The sequence below is a fragment of the Phocoena sinus genome, chromosome 11 (assembly GCF_008692025.1).
Source record: "Phocoena sinus isolate mPhoSin1 chromosome 11, mPhoSin1.pri, whole genome shotgun sequence".
Lineage (NCBI taxonomy): Eukaryota > Metazoa > Chordata > Mammalia > Artiodactyla > Phocoenidae > Phocoena > Phocoena sinus.
Window position 1 is genome coordinate 31706560 of NC_045773.1, and position 21393 is coordinate 31727952.

General features: G+C 37.3%; 1 protein-coding gene across 4 annotated transcripts in view; it reads left to right on the top strand.

Moving 5' to 3' along the window:
- Positions 1 to 20933, top strand: part of DENND6A (DENN domain containing 6A) — a 54621-nt gene extending 33688 nt beyond the window's left edge. For all 4 annotated transcript variants that reach the window (XM_032650062.1, XM_032650066.1, XM_032650064.1 and 1 more), the window contains 11 exons: positions 1538 to 1660; positions 2146 to 2241; positions 4295 to 4389; positions 12815 to 12880; positions 12969 to 13033; positions 13618 to 13707; positions 15722 to 15775; positions 15882 to 15991; positions 16779 to 16881; positions 18105 to 18179; positions 18652 to 20933. In XM_032650062.1, coding sequence (XP_032505953.1) covers positions 1538 to 1660; positions 2146 to 2241; positions 4295 to 4389; positions 12815 to 12880; positions 12969 to 13033; positions 13618 to 13707; positions 15722 to 15775; positions 15882 to 15991; positions 16779 to 16881; positions 18105 to 18179; positions 18652 to 18783 — 1009 coding nt within the window. In that variant the 3' untranslated portion in view covers positions 18784 to 20933. The remainder of the gene's footprint in view (positions 1 to 1537; positions 1661 to 2145; positions 2242 to 4294; positions 4390 to 12814; positions 12881 to 12968; positions 13034 to 13617; positions 13708 to 15721; positions 15776 to 15881; positions 15992 to 16778; positions 16882 to 18104; positions 18180 to 18651) is intronic.
- The last annotated feature ends 460 nt before the right edge of the window (positions 20934 to 21393 follow it).

Below are 21393 nucleotides of genomic sequence, written 5' to 3' on the forward strand. Positions count from 1 at the left end.
ACTGTTTATTGTTTTTATTTTTGGTTTTTTGCCCTTCCTTCACATTTCTCTTCTTGCCTTTGAATAGTTAAAATGAACTTTCCCTAATTTCCATCTCACAAATTTGTTTCATATTTTTACACTTAAAAGTTACTTGTATTTTTTTCCTTTTCTTTCTTGTGTGTGTATGTTTTCAGGTAGGTAGATTGGTTACTTTTTTTTTTTTAACATTTACTTTATTTATTTGGTTGCACCAGATCTTAGTTGCAGCAGGCGGCATCCTTAGCTGCGGCATGTGTGCTCCTTAGTTGCGGCCAGCAGGCTCCTTAGTTGTGGCTTGCCAGCTCCTTAGTTGTGGCATGTGAACTCTTAGTTGCAGCAGGCATGTGGGATCAAGTTCCCTGACCAGGGATTGAACCCGGGCCCCCTGCATTGGGAGCACAGAGTCTTAACCACTGTGCCACCAGGAAAGTCCTGTGGTTATGATTTTTATAAATAGATAATGTAGTTTTTTTTCCCTCTAATCTACTAGGAAAAATTTTGACCCTACTAGGAGGAAATTACTAAATAAGTAAAAGTTATCAAATTAGGCTAGATAATTACCAGAGTTTTGTCCTATAGGCTTCTGCCTAATTCCAGGGCTACTGTAAAAATATGCAACATTTCTGTAGGGGGAGGATCTGCTTAGGAAAGCATTCTGTCGTTTGGTGTTAGAACACCTCCTTGTGATTTGTTTTCCTCATTCTTTAATATTGAAAGCATTGGCTTTGAAATTAAGTACATCCAGTAAACATCCTTTGGAAAATTAATTTTTCTTGCTTCCTTCAAAATAGAGTAGAAATTCAAATGTAACAGCAATATTGATAAACTAGATATACTATATGGTACAATAATTTAATAATTATTTTATATGCTTTTATCGTTTGTTAGCCATTCTATGTGTCAATATATTACATTTAATTTTGTAAAACTTGGAACAAGTAAAATTGCTATATATTTTTGTGTGGATAAAAGGAACTTATATCTATGTGCATCACCATATTATTATTATTATTATTTTTTGCCTGCGTTGGTTCTTCATTGCTGTACGTGGGCTTTGTCTAGTTGCAGTGAGCGGGGCTTACTCTTCATTGCAGTGCACGGGCTTCTCATTGCGGTGGCTTCTCTTGTTGCGGAGCTCGGGCTGTAGGCGCGTGGGCTTACAGTAGTTGTGGCTCACGGGCTCTAGAGCGCAGGCTCAGTAGTTGTGGAGCACGGGCTTAGTTGCTCCGCGGCATGTGGGATCTTCCCGGACCAGGGCTCGAACCCGTGTTCCCTGCATTGGGAGGCGGATTCTTAACCACTGCGCCACCAGGGAAGCCTGACAGGTGGATTCTTAACCACTGCACCACCAGGGAAGTCCACATCACCATATTCTAAATGAATTTGTATATCAGGTCAAGGTACACATAGCTGGAAGAATTGTATCAATGTGAAGTTTTTAGAATGATTATATGGGAACTTAAAAAAAACAGGGATGGATAAATAACAGTGTCTCTGCTGCATAAACACCTTTCAGGTGTTTCTGCCCAGTTTTCCTTCATAGTCAGATGCTTTGGGAGCTGGTGCTGTTGGGTGAGCCCCTCGTGGTCATGGCACCGTCACCATCAGAGTCGTCAGAGACTGTATTGGCACTTGTTAAGTGAGTATATTTGGTTCCTCATGGTGATAGTTGCAACAGTTTACCACCTGTGATATGTTTGCACACTCATTGTATTATCTACACAATAATCCTGTAAGAAGGTAGTGCTCATTATAGCACCATTTATTGATGAGAAAATTAATTCAGATTCCATGTTTTTGTTTTTCTGGGCAATAAGCACATTCATCCACTTACATAAAGTTAGCACCTGATAAAAATCAGTTGTGTGAATGGTCAGTGTCTAGTGAAAGGTATGTAGCTAATGAATGATAGAGCCAGAATTTCACCCCGTCTTCTGCCCCAAATCCAGTGTGTTTTTGGTATGCCATCTACATTACATTTTTCCATTTGTCTTTCTAGTTTCCTTAAATGAGTTATAGATAGATGATCCCAGTGGGGTAAACTCTGTGTTTAGATATTTCATAGTTATTGAGTAGGGCCTTTAATTTCTGTCCTTTGTTTTACATGTTATTCTTGCTCTACAGCTGTATTTCTCCATTAAAGTACTTCAGTGATTTCCGACCTTATTTCACTATTCATGATAGTGAATTCAAAGAATATACCACCCGTACTCAAGCCCCGTGAGTAAACAAAATAACTTTTATTGACCAAGCATTACCTTTATAACCAAATTATGTAGAATTATTTTTGGTAATAATTGAAAAGTTTAAATTTTGAACTTATTGGCAGATTGATTTTATAAAGGAAGCTTTGAGGAGCTGCTGGTAATAATTTCACATTTCAAGAGTCATTATCCTATTTTCTTTGAATGATCTTATTAGTGGAAGCTATATTGTCTTCCGCTAATTAATAGCTAATTCCTCTAATTTAATAGCTATCTGACTACTTTTACTTCTATCTTTGTTCTTTACTTCAGGACCCCTTATAGCATCAGTTATCTCTTCTTGCTCTGTAACTTCCTTTTCCTTCTCCCTCTTCACTGAATCAGCATATAAACATATAAAGATTCTTCCCAATCTGTAAAAGGGGAAGAAATATCTTACCTTTCCCCTTTAGTTCCTGCTCTGTTGTTCACCTTCTTTTCATAGCTGTTTCTAGAATAACAACAAAAATTTCCATTTACCCTCTCCACTTCTTGGTTTCCTGGTTGCTTCTCAGTTCGTTGCAGGTTGATTTCTTCATCTCCGCTGAAGTTCTTGCCAAAGTCATCAAGACCTTTCTCACTGCCTTGAACCTGTGGGCACATTATTGCCCTGTTTTTCCTGCCTTCCCTTTCTTGTAACACTTACTCTATTGACGTTGAAAACATTTTATCTTTGGTACCGTCTCACCTGGCTGGCTGGTGGTGCATCTCAGTCTCCTGTGCAGACTTCTTTTTCTCTGCCAACCCCTTAAATGTTGGTGTTCTCCAGTATTGTGTTCTGGGTTCTGATTTCAGACTGATATTTCGTTCTGTACAGTCTTATCTGTACCCACAGTCTCTGTTAACACCTATATACTGATGACTGAAATTTATCTTCCTAGTTCAAATCTTTGCAAGGTCTCGACCTCTGTCCAGGTTTTTGTTGTTGTTTTTTTATCGTATTGCCACCTGGACATCTTAATGGCACCCAAAGTTAAACATGTTCAAACTGAATTCTTTTTGTCTCCTTCTCTTCTTCCCTAGTTCCATGCCTCTTCCTACTTCATGAATGGTGCTTCTTTTCACTTAGTTATCAAAAACCTAAATTGTCATAAATTTCTCGTTCTTAATGTTCTCCACGTGAAGTTTTACCAAATTCTGTCAATTCAACATCCTAAAATATCTCTCATAACATTTGTTATCTTCTTTCCAGAGCTCTCTTCCTAGTCTTACTACCTCCAGTCTTTCTCGTATTTGCTGTTGCTTTTCCCAAACCTCTTCCCCTTTTTGCAGAGCATCTTCCAAATTTCCCCCAGAGTGATCTTTCTAGTAAGTACATTTTTGTTCAAGTAGCATTCCTCCACTCAGTTCTCTAGTAGCTTCTGTTTGCCTACAAGATAACATCTAAATTTCTTAGCATATTAAGTTGGTACTGAATCATCTGGCCAGCATCTGCCCGTCTGCTTTCATTTCTGACTATTCATTCTTCCTGCTTTGTGCTCTAGGAATGCTGAACTATACGTAGTTTTACAAACAGACCGTGATCTCACTTCATTGCTTTGCACATACTATTCATTCTCCTGCATCACATTTTCTTCCGTTATCCACCTGGCAAAAGACTCCTGTTCATAACTTATATCATGTTATATATCAACTGTCCTTCAAAAAAAAACCTCCTATTCATCTTTCATAGCTTTGTGCAAATGTCATCTCTTTGGTGAGGCTGTCCTTTAATCCCCTGGTAGACATAGTTTCTCCTTTGTAATAATTGTACATTTTATACCACCTTCACTGTATTCTAATTTCTGGTATCATAATTGGTTATGTATACCGCTTTTCCTGTATGCTTTTAGAAAGACTGTGTCTTTTCATCTTTATATACCTAGTGCTAAAAATGGTGCCTGGAATGTAGTTGATATGTGGTACCAATGAAGGAAAAGATTATCTTAGTAATCTTTGAGTAAACAGTAGTTCACTCAAAATAAATTGTAAACTGATGGAACATTCATTTTTTCCTCACTTTGGTTTTGTTTTGTTTTGTTTTAATGTAGGCCCTCAGTCATATTAGGAGTAACCAACCCTTTTTTTGCAAAAACACTCCAGCACTGGCCACACATTATTCGGATAGGAGACCTTAAACCTGCAGGTAAAGTATAAACTTGGTGTTCTCGTTGTAGTATGTAAGGTGGATGAGCAGGTTTATTTCTTCTTTGTTTTCACTGCTTCGTTACTTTTTAATTATGTTGATGGCAACCTTCTTTGAGGCAACTTGAATAAAAGTCTTTGGAGAAGAGCATAACTTACAGATTCTTATATGTATAACCCATCGTGCCCACCTACCAAAAAAATGCACTTACAGTGTTTTAAACATTGAATTATTTTGAGGTTTCATGAAACCTCAAAAATTTGAGCTACATTTTGTATATGTATAAGCCCAATTAAACAGGATTTTCCAACACTGCTTGAATAAAACCTTATAGAAAGTTCTAATTAATCAATTTGACACAAAATTCTCAACTAGGACTCCAAACAAGAATTATACATTTCTGTGGCACTGGTATTGATTAAGGAAGCGGTCAAAAGGCTGTGCTTTCCTTGAAAAAAGACATGTAGTACCTTGTTCATGGTAGCTGTTTAATGAATGTTTACTAAATGAGTAAATGATTCTGAAGTTGGCAATTTTGTTAACCTGGATGACAATTTAATGGTACCTCTGACATTTTCTCACTGGACATTCCTGAATTTTCCATGGAAATAGTTGAGACGTGAGCTATCTAGAATATTTCTAATAACTTTATGATATGTTACTTTTAAAGACTTTTCCTTTGGTGTACATGGGTATTATATTTAAGACATTATTTAATATGATTATTTTATAAAATATCCCTTCTGGAATATAAATAAATCTAGATGACATATTAGGGAATAACATTTTAAATCATATTATTTACAAATATCAGACTCAATCTTAGACTGAAATCCTTAGAAACCTTATGAAATAGAGGAAAGGGCAAAGGGCTTTACCTTGGCCGTCAGATCTGTGTGACCTTAGGCAGAACAGCCTCTTTAAGCCTGCAATTCTTTGTCTGCTGGGAGGATTGAACACAGTATCTGACTTATGGCACTCTGTAAAGATCATGGTCCCTTGCCATTTCATTAGTGTTCTGTCTGATAATTCAGAGCACAGCAGTCACCGGAGTCTCATCTATAAGAAGATATGGAAAGGTTTTTTTTTTTAAAATCTTAATTTAATCTTGACATTTACTTTCTTGTTTTTTTCCTATTAATCTGGACTATTTGATTAATCGTAATATAGTAGACTACTGTTTATTGTCTTTTTCCAATAAGAAAAGGCTTTCTGTTGGGGCTGTAAGTAGAGGAACTTTTGCAAAGATCACTGGTAAAGTAGCATGGGTTGATAAGTCTGCTTAACTTTTTAAGAAACTGCCCACCTGTTTTCTGGAGTGACCCACTATTTTACATTCTTACCAGCAGTGTATGAGGGCTCCTGTTTCCTCACGTCCCTGCCAACATTTGATATGGTCTCTTTTTTTCATTATAACCATTCTGGTGGGTTTAAAATGCTGGTTTTAATTTGCTTTTTCTTATTGACTAATGATGTTGAGCATCTTTTCATCTACTTATTAGTCATTTGTATATCTTCTTTTATGAAATGTTGATTTAAATCTTTTGTCCATTTTAAAATTAGGTTATTTGTCTTATTATTTTGTTGTACGAGGTCTTTATTTTGGACACAAGTTTGTTTTCAGATATATGATTTGCAGATATTTTCTCACAGTATTTGACTTCTCTTTTTGTTTTTATAAAATTAATTAATTAATTTATTTTTGGCTGCGTTGTGTCTTTGTTGCTGCATGCGGGCTTTCTTTAGTTACAGCGAGCGGGGGCTACTCTTCGTTGCAGTGTGCGGGCTTCTCATTGTGGTGGCTTCTCTTGTTGCAGAGCACGGGCTCTAGGTGTGCGGGCTTCAGTAGTTGTGGTGCGCGGGCTTAGCTGCTCTGCAGCATGTGGGACACTCCCGGACCAGGGCTCGAACCCGTGTTCCCTGCATTGGCAGGCGGACTCTTAACCACTGTGCCACCATGGAAGCCCTCTTTTTTGTTTTCTTAAGGACGTCTTTTGAAGAGCAAAAGTACTTAATTTTGATGAATTCTAGTTTATCAATTTCTTTATTTTATGAATTAGGCTTTTGATGTTTATCTAAGAAATTGTTGCCTAACCCAAGGTCACAAAGATTTTCTTCTATGTTTTCTTCTAAAAATTTTATTGTGTTAGCATTTACATTTGGGAACCACTTGGAGTTAATTTTTGTTTATGATGTGGAGTAAGGGTATAAAATCATCTTTTTTTGCATGTTGATATCCAGTTGTCTTAGCATCATTTGTTGAAAAGACTATCCTTTTGCCATTGAATTGCATTGATACCTTTTTGGAAAATCAGTTGGCCATAAACCTGAGGGTTTATTTCTGGACTCTTGTTTCTGTTGCATTGATCTATATGTCTTATCTTTGTACCAGTACAACCTCTTGATTACTGTAATTTTATAGTAAGTTTTGAAATCAGGAAATATGTCTTCCAGCTTTATTGTTCTTTTTCAAAATAGTGTTTTGCATTTCCATATAAATTTTAGGATTACTTTGCCAATTTTTGCCAACTGGACAGAAAACAAAAAGGCTAACTGGGATTTTGTTAGGGATTGTGTTGATTACATAGGGAATATGTAATCAGTTTGGAGGAGAATTGCCATCTTAAAAATACTGAATCTTCCATTCCAGGAACTTGGAATGTCTCTCCATTGTTTAGATCTTCTCTAATTTTTCTCAGCAATGTTTTGTAGTTTTCAATATACAGGGCTAATTATGATGTTAGATGTAGGTTTTCCATAGATGTCCTTTATCAAGTTGAGGTAGTAGCCCTCTGTTCCTAGTTTGTTGAAAAAGATTATAATGAATTGGTGTTGAATTTTGTTAAATGCTTTTTCTGTATCTGTGGAGATCATCGTGTACTTTTTGTCCTTTATTAATACAGTATACTAAATTAATTGATTTTTTATGTTAAACCAACCTTACATTCCTTAAATAAATCCCTTTTGGTTATGGTGTATAGTCCTTTATTATTATTATTAGTTTGCTAATTTTTTTTGAGGATTTTTACATCTTTATCCATGAGGGATATTCTTTTCTTGTGATGTCTTGATAGCTAATATTTTTGCTGCTCTGAGAATCCTCTTCAGACAGGTGAAGTTACCGTTTAAAAGTAGGACCTAGGACCAAGGGAGGGAAGGGGACACTTCTTGAGTTTATTTTTCAAAATGGGCATAAGGGCATGTATGGAATATTAATTACACTTTATTTTTTTGTTTGTTTTTGTTTTTGTTTTTTTTGTTTTTGCGGTACGCGGGCCTCTCACTGCTGTGGCCTCTCCCGTTGCGGAGCACAGGCTCCGGACGCGCAGGCCCAGCGGCCATGGCCCACGGACACAGCCGCTCCGCAGCATGCGGGATCCCCCCGGACCGGGGCACGAACTCGTGCCCCCTGCATCGGCAGGTGGACCCCCAACCACTGCGTCACCAGGGAAACCCTATACTTTATTTTAAGCAGCCTATTTTAGGGATGAGATGCTGTGTTCCCTCTGATTATTTGTCACCAGAGTATTTGGACCATATCATATAGAAAAAGGTATCACTTTTTCTATAGGAGAGTGATGATGTTGTATGGAAACATGTTTTATAGATCCTTAGTGGTCATTGAGGAGTGGATGGTAGAGAGTGTCAATGTCCTCAGTTTGGTCCTTGTTCAATTAGTAGAGGTGATACATTGTGAGCAATGACACCAGGGGTGTTTAAATAATTTTGAGCAAGACTATAGTACCTATTTCTGGGACTGGATTGTGTCGTTTGAGCACAGGTCTTAACAGACGTGCGGAATTTCATTAAGTTTAGTATGCTTACGATACTTTTTCCCACTTATCTTAAGTTTTTTTTATTATAGCAAAATATATATAACATAAAATTTACCATTCTAACAGTTTTGAAGTGTACAATTCAGTGGCATTAAGTACATTAACAGTGTTGTGCAACTGTCCATTTACACAACTTCGCATCATCTCAAACAGAAGATCTGTAGCCATGAAACAATAACTCTTCATTCCTGTCATCTCCCAGCCCCTAGTGAACTCTATTCTAATTTCTGTTTCTATGAATCATACAGTATTTCTCCTCTAGTGTCTGGCTTACTTCACTTAGCATAACATTTTCAAGATTCATCCGTGCTGTAGCATGTTTTAGAATTTTATTCCTTTTTTTAAAAAGCTGTGGCAAAATATACATAACATAAAATTTACCATCTTAATCATTTTTTAAGTGTGCAGTTCAGTGGCAGTAAGTGCATTGACGTGGTTGTGCTGCCATCACCGCCATCTCCCCACAGAACTCTTTTCATTTTGCAGAACTGAAACTATTGCACAGTAGCTCCCTATTCATTCCACATCGCCCCACCCCCCACCCTTGGCAACTACCATTCCACTTTCTGTCTCTGTGAATCTGACTACTCTGGGTATCTCATGTAAGTGGAATTCTACCTACTTGTCCTTTTGTGACTGGCTTATTTCACTGAGCATAATGTCCTCAAAGTTCATCCATGTTGTAGTATGTGTCAAAATTTCCTTCCTTTTTAAGGCTGAAAAATATTCCATCATATGTATATACCACATTTTGCTTATCCATTCATCTGTTGATGGATACTTGGCTTGTTTCCATCTTTTAGCTATGTGAATAATACTGTGAACATGGGTGTACAAATATCTCCAGTCCCTGCTTTCACTTCTTTTGGGTATATAGTCATCCCTTGGTATCAACAGAGGATTGGGTCCAAGACCTGCCACAGATACCAAAATCCGAGGATGTTCAACTCCCATAGTTGGCCCTTTGTATCCACAGTTCCACATCTGTGGATTCAGCCAACTGCAAATCTTGTAGTACTGTATATATTCATCAAAAAAAGAAAATAATCCATGTATAAGTGGACCTGGGCAGTTCAAACCCATGTTGTTCAACATGGGTCAACATGTATACCTAAGGGTCAACTGTATACCTAAAAGTGGAATTGCTGGACCATATAGTCATCATGTTTAATTTTTTGAGGAACTGCCATACTGTTTTCATTTTACATTCTCACCAGTGGTGCACAGGGTATCAATTTCTCCACATCCTCACCAACACTTGTTATTTTCTGTTTTCTTGATAGTAGCCTAGTGGGTGTGAGGTCGTATCTTATTGTAGTTTTGATTTACATTTCCCGAATGATTAGTAATACTGAGCATCTTTTCATGTGCTCATTGGCCATTTCTATGTCTCCTTTGGGGAAATGTCTTTCCAAGTCCTTTTCCCTTTTTTTTTTTAAAATTAATTAATTTATTTTTGGCTCTGTTGGGTCTTCATTGCTGCTCACGGACTTTCTCTAGTTGTGGTGAGTGGGGGCTACACTTCATTGCAGTACGCAGGCTTCTCGTTGTGGTGGTTTCTCTTGTTGTGGAACACGGGCTCTAGGCACGTGGGCTTCGGTAGTTGTGGCACATGGGCTCAGTAGTTGTGGCTCGTGGGCTCCAGAGCGCAGGCTCAGCCGGTTGTGGCGTACAGGCTTAGTTGCTCTGCGGCATGTGGGATCTTCCTGGACCAGGGATCGAACCCGTGTCCCCTGCACTGGCAGGCAGATTCTTAACCACTGCACCACCAGGGAAGTCCACTTTGCCTGTTTTTTAATTGGGTTGGTTTTTTTGTTGAGTTGTAGTTCTTAATATTCTGGATACTAATGCCTTATTAGATGGATGCTTTGTAAATGTATTCTCCTGTGGGTTGTCTTTTCACTCTCTTGATAGTATCCTTTGATGCGCAGAAGTTTTTAATTTTGATGAAGTCCAATTTATCAATATTTTCTTTTATTGTCTCTGTTTTTGGTATCACATTCATGAAAATCCATTTGTCTTTTAATTTATGAGTACTGGGCATATATCTTGGGATATATTTCTTTTCTACCCATTGATCTCAAGACTAGGACCACTGCATATGCTACACAAATTAGGAAACACAACAGCTCTGCCTTGGATCCTGGCTTTGAAAATTCAAGACTATCTGAGAGGGTCAGTAAAACTGCAGATAAAGTATGTTCTGTAGGACCAGCAGGGAAGGCATAGCAGAACTGAGATTTTGCTCTCCTGGGCCCAGAAGTTCGTAGCTTTATTAGACACATATATATAGTTTTAACCCTGCAGAGAGGTCATTCCTCGTGCTATAAAGGGATTACTTCTTATGGGTTATGCCTAGTTTTAGTTCACCCAAATCCTATTAAATGAAGAAATGTAATGCTAGGATAATGGTACTGAACAAGTATTCCTCAAAGAGAAAGTAATTCTACTAGTGTATATTGGATCACATTATAAACTGAATTTCTAACCAGAAATTTGGTTTGATGATTTAATCAAAGGTAAAACATTTGACCTAAATGTAGAAGATTCTTATGCAAATGTGCAGAGGTGCAGAACATTATTAATTTAATAATGTTAAACCCCTCTCTTATGTGCATGTACATAACAGACATTGAATAATTATTTTTTAATTAAAATAAACAGCTGTAATTGTAGGATTTCAGTTCATTTTCTGGCATTCTTATTTTATTTTCCAGACGTACTTGACAAATACCATTTAACTTTTTTTGGCAATAGATAGTGTATCTTTATGACTAGTTTTCTTTATGTCTATTATGTACTGCAGTGTAAGAATTATGGTGGCTAGGGTTAGAGTTCGGTATGCACCTGATGAGGTCCCTTGAATCAGAGGGGAATCGTGTGAGTGAAGATTGCTGCGCAGGTAGTATTCTTGTCTTTGCCTTTTAAAAAAAGCTGATATGGATCACTATATATCTTCATTATTACCTAGAACTTATTGAATGTAAAGAATATATGAAACCTACTGCTGAATTATTCTCTTCCCTGATATTTGGTTCCTCTGCACAGTGAATTTCAGAAAATAATATATAATAAATGGCACTGGTGGATACAGGAGTTGCAAGTCCTTTGTGATCTAGACAAAAGGAAACAGAAAGTAGGCACAGAAATATTTAGACTTATTCAAAGCGTTGTGGTTTTGACATGTGATGTTCTTTGGGTTCTCAGAGTCAGAGGCAGATAGTGATTTGAATTTAGTTATCTGTATAGTTAAATATGTATTAATTCCGCACTTTAAGAAAAAAAGTTTTACAAATCTTCTGCCGAAAAGCTACTCTGAACTCTGGAAAGCAAAACCGTGAGATAACATTCAAGATGAGAGACATTCTCATAAGAATTAGTATGTGGGGACTTCCCTGGTGGCGCAGTGGTTAAGAATCCACCTGCCAATGCAGGGGGCCCGTGTTTGATACCTGGTCTGGGAAGATCCCACATGCCATGGAGCAACTAAGCCTGTGCACCACAACTACTGAGCCCGCGCGCCACAACTACTGAGCCCGCGTGCCACAACTACTGAAGCCTGCACGCCTAGAGCCTCTGCTCCTCAAGAAGAGAAGCCACTGCAATAAGAAGCCCACGCACCACAACAAAGAGCAGCCCCTGCTCACCGCAACTAGAGAAAGCCCTCATGCAGCAACGAACACCCAATGCAGCCAAAAAATAAATAAATAAATAAGAATTAGTATGTGGGAATATATAGAATAAGTTGACAAAGTAAAAACTGTGAGCTAATAAATCAGAAACATTCCAGAAACCTGAGTGTTTCTGGACTCTTTCCTATTGTTTCTCAGTCTGTCCCCAAAGCCTCTTGTTTTTCAATCTCCTCCACAGAGCTACAGTAGCTCACTTTCTTCTCTTTCCTTGCTGCACATGTCTTCAGATTTTCTTTCTACCCAGGAGCAGTATTCAATAAAGCATACATTTCATCCTGTAATCTTTTCTCTCTTTTACTTCATACTCCTTTTTGCAACACAGCACCCCTGCTTAGGAGTCCAGAGTCCAGTCCACCTGTGGCTCAGGCCTGTGGTTGTGGCTTCCACTATCACCACCTGGTGGCAGTGTTTCTACACTGCAAAAGCAGAATTTGGGGCGGTACCAGAAAAAAAATCTTTGAATACTACATCTTCATACTAACTTAGGAGTTGCTTTCAATTCTCTTTACTCTTAAACGGTATTATATTTGGCATCATATTCAAAATGGTATCTTATTCATGTTTCATATATTTAGCACAAAGATTTTAAATTTTAAGTTGAGTGACAAAAAGGGAAATTTTAAAGTAGTGATAGATATTAATGAAAGATCAAATATCCATTTTATATAATTTACACAATTGTTTCTGTAATGCTGTTGTATAGCCCAGTGTTCCCTTTATCCAGTTTTAAAGTACTAGGAATCAACTCTTAAATATTCACTGATGTTACGAATACCTTAGCTACTGCATCCCTGACTAAGTACATAACAGTTAGTGGATTATCAGTCTTAGAAAATTCCAGTTTTGTGATATGTGAAATTCAAATAACTATAAGAATCTTTATGATGTTTCCTTCAGGTGAAATTCCTAAGCAGGTTAAAGTGAAAAAATTGAAGAACCTAAAGACTCTGGATTCTAAACCTGGTATTGACTTTTATTAATTTTTAAAACATATACTATATGGGTAAATGGGTCATACTGCTTACCTCATTTTCTTTTCTTCACTTCTTAGGAGTTTATACTTCTTATAAGCCATATCTAAATAGAGATGAAGAAATCATGAAACAATTGCAGAAGGTGATTACTTGCTCATATTATTAATTTAAATTTCCTTACTCAGGTATGCAGTATCCAGTAAAGCAACATGTGCTTTATGTACAATAATATGAAAAGAGGTCTTCCTGGAATCTGGACTTTGAACCAAAGCTTCATGAAAATCAGGAGACTAATGTAGCAGCAATTATGGGCTAGAAATATGGGACTGCAGCTACCAACCTAGTGCCAATCTTCCTGAAAACTTAGGAGTTATAGTGAGAAAGTCGTGGACTGTACTATGAGGTAGCTTAACACCTAATAGAATAGTTAGCATTTTTTTGGAAAATGTAAATATTGTTAATACAACAAGTATGAAATAAATATAGTCTTTGTTGTGAGCTAATATTTTAAAGTATGGGATGAATGTCTTATATTTTTCTCTAAGGATTTTTTTACAGGATATTGCACAGTGAACTTCACATTAAATTACTTCAAGATGAAGTTCTAGGGTTTTTTTCCTATCAAGTAAAATACATATTTACATATCAGCTAAACTTCTATAAGCATTCATTGTTTTGTATTCTCTGACACTAGAGTATAGGTTCTCATTTTTTTCCTCTTTTAAGGGTGTACAACAGAAGCGTCCTTCTGAGGCTCAAAGCGTTATTCTCCGACGTTATTTTTTGGAATTGACACAAAGCTTCATCATTCCATTAGTAAGTTAGCATATGTATTTGCTTAATTTAATGATTTGTTGAAGGGCACATGAATGTTTTTTTCAACCACCAAAATTTTATCTTAAATTGTTTTGCATGCTTGTGTGTGTAGTGATTAAAATAGAGCCCTTTGCAAGACACCTGAATTTTTTGTTCTGGTTATTAGCTGTGTAATTTGGTAAGTCACTTCCTTTCTTTGACCCTCAATTTGTTTATCTGTAAAATGTGGCTGATTATATTTTCCCTAAAGACTTTTCAGGGTTGTTGTGAATCTTAAAAGAGATAATTTTTATGAAATATTATATAATTATTGAATTTTGCACCTTAAAAGGTTCTACTGGAGCTTCTTCCTCTGATGTTATTTATTTATTTTTTGATCGGTACTTTTTATTTCGTGCTAAGAGAGTCAGATTGTGCTCCCCAAGCAGATGGGGAGGTTTTAAGCAGTGATGTTGTATGCTCATATTTCCATTTCGTCTGAGGTATCAGGACAAAGCTTGAACTGGTTGAAGGAGGCATTGGGGTAGAGATGAGGTTGAACATTTTAGGATTCTGTTATTAGTCCAAGATCCTACAATAGTACCTATTCCTTGCAGAGCATACCCAAGACTTCCAATATTACATTCCCAGGATACTGTGCAGGTGAAAAAACATGTTTACTGATTATACTTTCTAAAGAATTAAATAGCAACTCCCTAGGATCATGGTCTGGGCTAAATAGATTTCACTGGGAAGAAGAACTTCACTATGCAGAGCTAAACAGGTGCTTTCTTAAGACTGCCAAGCACTGGCGCTAGAGACCAACAATTTGTTTAATTCTCCTAACAACTCTATGAGGTAGCTGCCATTATCATCTGCATTTACTATAATGGAAAGAGCAGAAGTTTTGAAATCTGATATTATTTTCTTGAGCACAATTTGATATGATACCTGTGAGAATGTAGTTCCGTGATGTAGTTCCTTATCTGTCTTGTTCATTACCTTTTCCTCAGTCTGTTACATGGTAGCACTCAATAAATATTTATGAAATAAATGACTAGATGATATAGTTATTTTTTTTTTTTTTTTTTTTTTTTTTTTAATGCGTTACGCGGGCCTCTCACTGTTGTGGCCTCTCCCGTCGCGGAGGACAGGCTCCGGACGCGCAGGCTCAGCGGCCATGGCTCACGGGCCCAGCCGCTCCGCGGCATGTGGGATCCTCCCAGACCGGGGCACGAACCCGTGTCCCCTGCATCGGCAGGCGGACTCTCAACCACTGCGCCACCAGGGAAGCCCGATATAGTTATTTTTTGAAGTTCAGTGGAACATCATGTTAAATTACTAAAAGTTATGCCTCACAGTATAAGGCAGTACCATGATGTGGTCCTAGTCTGGAGACTGCATCAGAGAGAGACTCGTGTAGTTGTTAATGTAATCTATCTAAGAATATTATAGGAGGGCAGTCTGGAAATCTTTGCTATTATACTTTGGGAAGAAATATTTTTTCTTAGTCTATAGATGTCAATTTATTTTGTTCCATTTAAATCAACTTGCTTAAGTAAGTGAACTTTACTGTAGTGCTTAATTAAGAGCATGGGCTGAAGTCAAGTAGACCTGAATTCAAGTTCAAGCTGTGTGAACTTGGGCAGGTTACTTAGCCTTTCGAAGCCTCAGTTTCCCAGTAATACCTGCCACAAAGGATAGTTGCAAGAGTTAAAAGAGATCATGCATGTAAAATGTTGAGTACATTTTCTGGCACACAGTTACTCGATAAGGTTAATTATTATCATTAAAAATAGGTAGTTCTTTGGATTATCTGAGAGTTAGTTAAATTTTTATTGAAAGTGTGACTTCTCAATTCAATCTAAATTTAGTGTATCTATTGAGACTGGTGATGGTGTTGTTGATGTCCATTGAAAGAGCATATGATGAAAAACTTGGAAGCCCACTTTTTTTAAGTAGGTCAGTTTAAACATTTTTGAAGACTCTCGGTAAGAACACCTAACTTTGACTAACTTTTTTTTCTTGGACTTAGGAAAGATATGTGGCAAGCTTGATGCCTTTGCAGAAAAGCATTTCTCCATGGAAGGTATAAATATATTCAGTTAAATTCCTATTTGAGTTGTCTAACTGCAGTTAACTTCTGTGAATATATCCATTTTTAATTTTAAAATACAGTATGTCATGTTTTCTAGAGTCCACCCCAATTAAGACAGTTCCTTCCAGAAGAATTTATGAAAACACTTGAGAAAACAGGACCTCAGCTGACCTCTAGAATAAAAGGCGATTGGATTGGACTTTACCGGTTGGTCCTTTTTTTTTCTATTTCATCCATCTATAGAGCTTTATTTAAAAATGAAACAGGGGCTTCCCTGGTGGCGCAGTGGTTGGGAGTCCGCCTGCCAATGCAGGGGACGCGGGTTCGCGCCCGGGTCCAGGAAGATCCCACATGCTGCGGAGCGGCTGGGCCCGTGAGCCATGGCCGCTGAGCCTGTGCGTCCGGAGCCTGTGCTCCACAACAGGAGAGGCCACAACAGTGAGAGGCCCGCGTACCGCAAAAAAAAAAAAAAAAAAAAAAAAAAAATGAAACAAAAAACTGGGCTTAAACATATTCTTTTTTTTTTTTAATTTTTTGGCTGCGTCGCGTCTTAGTTGCGGCATGCAGGATCTTCATTGCAGTGTGTGGGCTTCTCTCTAGGTGTGTTGTGTGGGTTTTCGCTTCTCTAGTTGTGGCACAGGGGCTCCAGAGCACGTGGGCTCTGTAGTTGCAGCGCACGGTCTCCAGAGCTTGTGGGATCTGTAGTTGTGGCGTGTGGGCTCTCTAGTTGAGGCGCGCAAGCTCAGTAGTTGTGGCGCACAGGCTTAGTTGCCCCGCTGCACGTGGGATCTTAGTTCCCTAACCAGGGATTGAACCCTCGTCCCCTGCATTGGAAGGCAGATTCTTTACCACTGGACTACCAGGGAAATCCAACATATTCTTTTTTTTAAAAATTACATTGTTTCACATGGTTCTCCTAGCTATTGGTAGAAAAAGTATTGAGAGGAAGTTAAGTCATAATCAAACTTTGCTTTTTAAAAATTTATTTTTATAGGCATTTTCTAAAATCTCCAAATTTTGATGGTTGGTTCAAGACCCGGAGGAAGGAAATGACCCAGAAACTGGAGGCACTCCATCTGGAAGCTCTTTGTGAAGAGGTTAGAAAACAGCATGTTTGTGTGATGATTAACAACTATTGAAAATAAAGTTATTCATAGAGGCTGAAAGGTTATATCCATATCCACTACTTTATAAATAGTAATAGCTAACTTTTCCAGATCATGTGCTATGTGCCAAGGACTGTGCAGGTGCTTTAAATGGACAGTCTTTTAATCTTCATAGTTCATTGAAGTAGGTGTGTTATGATCTGCGTTATGAGACACTTGAGTGATTAATTGAGACACGTGAGTGATCCATTAATCAATTAAGTCATTTGCTTCAGATCACATCACTGCTAAGTAGTGGAACCAGCAGTGTGCTCGAGCCCACTTGCACTGGCTCACAAGAGCCAGCCGTGTGCATCTCTTCCCAGCTCTGTATTCAGTGATCTCAGGTTGGTAGCTTGAAATCAGCTACAGAGGGAGAATTACACCACAGCAACTGGCAAATGGTATAAAACAGGAACTTTTCCTGACAGCCAGTTGTTAAATATTTACTAGCATACCACTGGATGGAGTTAGAATTCAGATCCGAGCAGTCCAACTCAACACCTTTTCCACCATGCGTTATTCACCTTTCCCAGTTATTAATATATTTTTCCTGTATTTGGACTTTTTCGTATTCTATAATTTGTCAGCAGACTATTTTAAATTAAGCTACTTTTAAAAATATATAGGATAGTCTCAATTTGTGTTTAGCTTGAGGTGGGCTAGCCTCAGTGTTAACTTTCTAATCATAAACTCTCAGTGACTGGTTTTCAGAGAAAGAATACCATGAAGGCAACGACAAATAAGCCCAGGAAGAGCTTATTTGAAGATGCAAAGTTTGTATACAGTAATATATTCATGTTCGCAATTATCTTGATTTGTTAGTTGATGTACCTTATAAATTACTCAATACTTAGTGGGGTTAGGGGTTAGTATCGTACCTTAAGTTCCAATTTTGTTTTTCTTGATTGATCTAAAAGGGCCAGAAAGGAATTTCTTCCATTGTGTTTTACTTCTGAATATTAGACAGTCATTCTGGCTAATGTCAAAAAGTATCTGATTCACATTGTCAGAATATTATGTACAGAATTATACTATAATGCTATGTCTGGGTTAAATACCCTGTTCTCCTTTTCCTTCCTGTCCTTTCTTCCCAGTAGCCTTGACTATTGAAATAGAACGATTTGAATATTATTTTGAGTATTTACTGATTTGAGATTTGTTTATTCTTCTAGGACTTACTTCACTGGACCCAGAAACACACAGAAGTAGAAACAGTAGACCTTGTATTGAAGCTAAAAAACAAGCTGGTATGTAGCCAAAGCAGCCAAAGATCTGTGAAGTTGTTTTGCTCTTATTTGAGGTGATAGCTTTGATGTATCACAGAAGTAAATTTTTAAATGAGAGGACTTATGATTGGTCAACTGATGGTAGATCTGACTGAAAATACTTGGTAACTCAAGCAGATCATAATGAAGCCATATATTTTTTTTGGTTATTTACATGGAGTCTAATGAGCTTTACAAAAAACATTGTGACTTATATTTAATACCACATGGTCTGCGTTGATATTATCTATTAATTTACATGAAGTCTTTTTTCGAGCTCAGCAATTGTATTGTTAAAGTGGCATGTTCTTTGCTTTTTTATAGATTCTGTAAATTCTGGTCTCACTCTGAAGTTTCCAAATCTTTGACCATTAAAACTGTTTATTTAGAGAATATACTGTATTAATACAGCCTCAAAAGGTAATTTAAATGCTTCCAAATGTTCCTTATATAGTTGCAGGCTGATCGAGAGCATTTACCTGTGAAACCTGACACTATGGAAAAGTTACGGACACACATAGATGCAATTATTTTAGCATTGCCAGAGGACCTACAAGGCATACTGCTCAAAACGGGCATGACATGATATTTGCCAGGATTTTCCAGCCAAAAGGATTGTATACCATGAAGCATACTGACACTTCAACCAGACGCCCAAGATCTCTCGGAGCGGAAAATAGCCGTGAATGCTAGCTACAGGGTTGAAAGACTATACTGTATAAACAGACCTTTTTAGTGCATTAGTTTTAAAAAAATGGATATCTGTGGTGGTTCCACTTTAATACTGAAACACCAAAAGGCATTTCTATATTTTTAATCATGTTCTAAAGTGCTCTTATGAGAGACCTGTGGGGCCATCAGTTTAAGTGATTCCAAACTGCAGTGCTGGCATTGCAGATATTTTTTTTAAATTGGTGCTTCTCTGCCCAATCATGATAAAACTCAGGGGGATATAAAAATGACATTCACACTGGCTATCTTCTTAAGAAGAAGGAAAAGACTGAACTGTCAGACTGTAGTTAGGAGTGATTAATGCTTTTGTAGTGCCTTCCGTTGTCCTACGTGTTTCACAAAGCCCGGCTGCTAGTCTTGAAGCTTTTTCTTAACTTGATTATGATGTGTAGTTTTTTATAAGGCATTCTTTTGAGTAATCATTGCTTAAAAATATGTTTTTTGCCTCCCATTGTTTTCATTATTAGTGGCATTGGTGTTTTTTTTTTTCAATTGTCATAGAGGTTTCATTTCATTATTTTCTATACCAGTTTCAAATTTAATCTGTTTCACCAAAGGGAAGAAGACATCTAGTATTAATTATGGAAGAGTTTATTTCCTCTTACCCTTTGCTAATTGGGCCCAAGTTAATTAGCTTGTCTGTTTTTCAAAGACATTCTAATTATAAACCTCATAATCAGCTACTTTTTAAAACAACTATTCTTATTTTAAAGGAATTTGTAAACCTTTTTTTTTTTTTTTTTTTTTGTGGTACGCACTGCTGTGGCCTCTCCCGCCGCGGAGCACAGGCTCTGGACGCGCAGGCCCAGCGGCCACGGCCCACGGGCCCAGCCGCCCCGCGGCACGCAGGACCTTCCCGGACCGGGGCACGAACCCTTGTCCCCTGCATCGGCAGGTGGACTCCCAACCACCAGGGAAGCCCTAAAACTTTTATGTGATAGTCATTTGAGCGATTGTAAGATTGATTTCTAGCATTATTTGTTTGGTAGGGTTTTTTCCCCCAAAATTAATATTTCTCAGAATACTTTCCCTACTGTTGTTTGACATGGAACTTTTGCCTCAATCACTGTTATAGCTAGTTTTTTGTCATTGTTATTTTTGTTTGTTTCTGTTTTGTTTTGTTTACACTATACTACCTTGCCAAAAATAGAAGATTGTGGTTTGGTAGAATAAGGTTTTTTCGTTAGTGTTTGAATAGGAGTGTCCTGAAGAAGCCACTGTTTAAAATAGGCACACATGACATAGCACATATGTAAATAGCTGTGTCTTGAATTACCCTTTACATATCCAAATTTAGTTGTAGGTTGTAAAAGAAATGGCTTCAGGAGCTATCTCTTATTCTCTGTTAATGTAACTCTTAAGGGCACTCCTGACCTAAGAAAGGGTCCTTGGTGTTTGTAACTGTGGTCTTCTATCCAAATGTGCCCTTTTCTCATGGATACAAGTCTCTTGAAGCATACCTCAAAGTCATGGAGAGAATGTGGCATTTGAAAGGAATCATTTGCCTTGAATCACATGAGTTATTTTGTGAAACAACAGTTGTCCTCATGGAAAAGGGGCAACTACTTTTATATGCTAAAGTATTTCATATCTTCCTGGGAAACCTTATTTAGGTATAAATGGTCATCTTATTATTTTTCAAAAAGGTGTATTTTAATAATCTAACAATTTATATGTAGTTTGTGACCAGAGTTTGAAAGTTGTTAGTGTCATATCAAGGATCTTTTAAATTATACCACTACAGGATGTATCATTTCAACTTTATTTTGCACAGCTAAAGAGAAGCAAAGGATGCCAATTAGCATAATAACGGTATCTTCATATTTACTGTACTTAACAAAAAGCCTAACACATGTTGAAAACCATATCATACTTACTGGGTTTATCTATTAATTTCAAATTATGTACTTGTAAAAATAACTTAAAATTGCATTGGGAACCTGAGAAAGACTGATAACTTTAAGTTTTGGGGTGATTTTCAGAGCTGTCTTTTTTTTTTTTTTTCCCGGAGGAGACATTAAGATCTAAAACCTGCCATTTAATGTGTATCTTCACCAGCACCAGAAGGAATCACTGCTTTCAGGGTGTTATGTAATGCCTAGTGCCTTCTGGTTTCAGTGAAAGGGGTTTTGAGAAGGCATTTATGGTCATTACTGAAAACCTAATTAAAGGCCTTAGATTTTAAAGCCCTTGGATATCTTGTATTATTTCTGAGTAAGATTGGAATGCTTGAAAAAATGCAGAGTAAATGAAACCTTTGCATTATGGGATTCCTTTTAGTTTCTAACTTTTTTTTTTTATTTAAATGAAAACCTTCCTCTGTTTACTTCATTATGAACAGATGAATAGTCCATTTTATTAACAGACAGAATTAAGTGATTTCATATCCTTCCTACCAGTGTCTTGATTTTTGTGAAATGTTCTGATGAAAAATTTTTAGCTTAATAATCTAGGTACTGTTAGA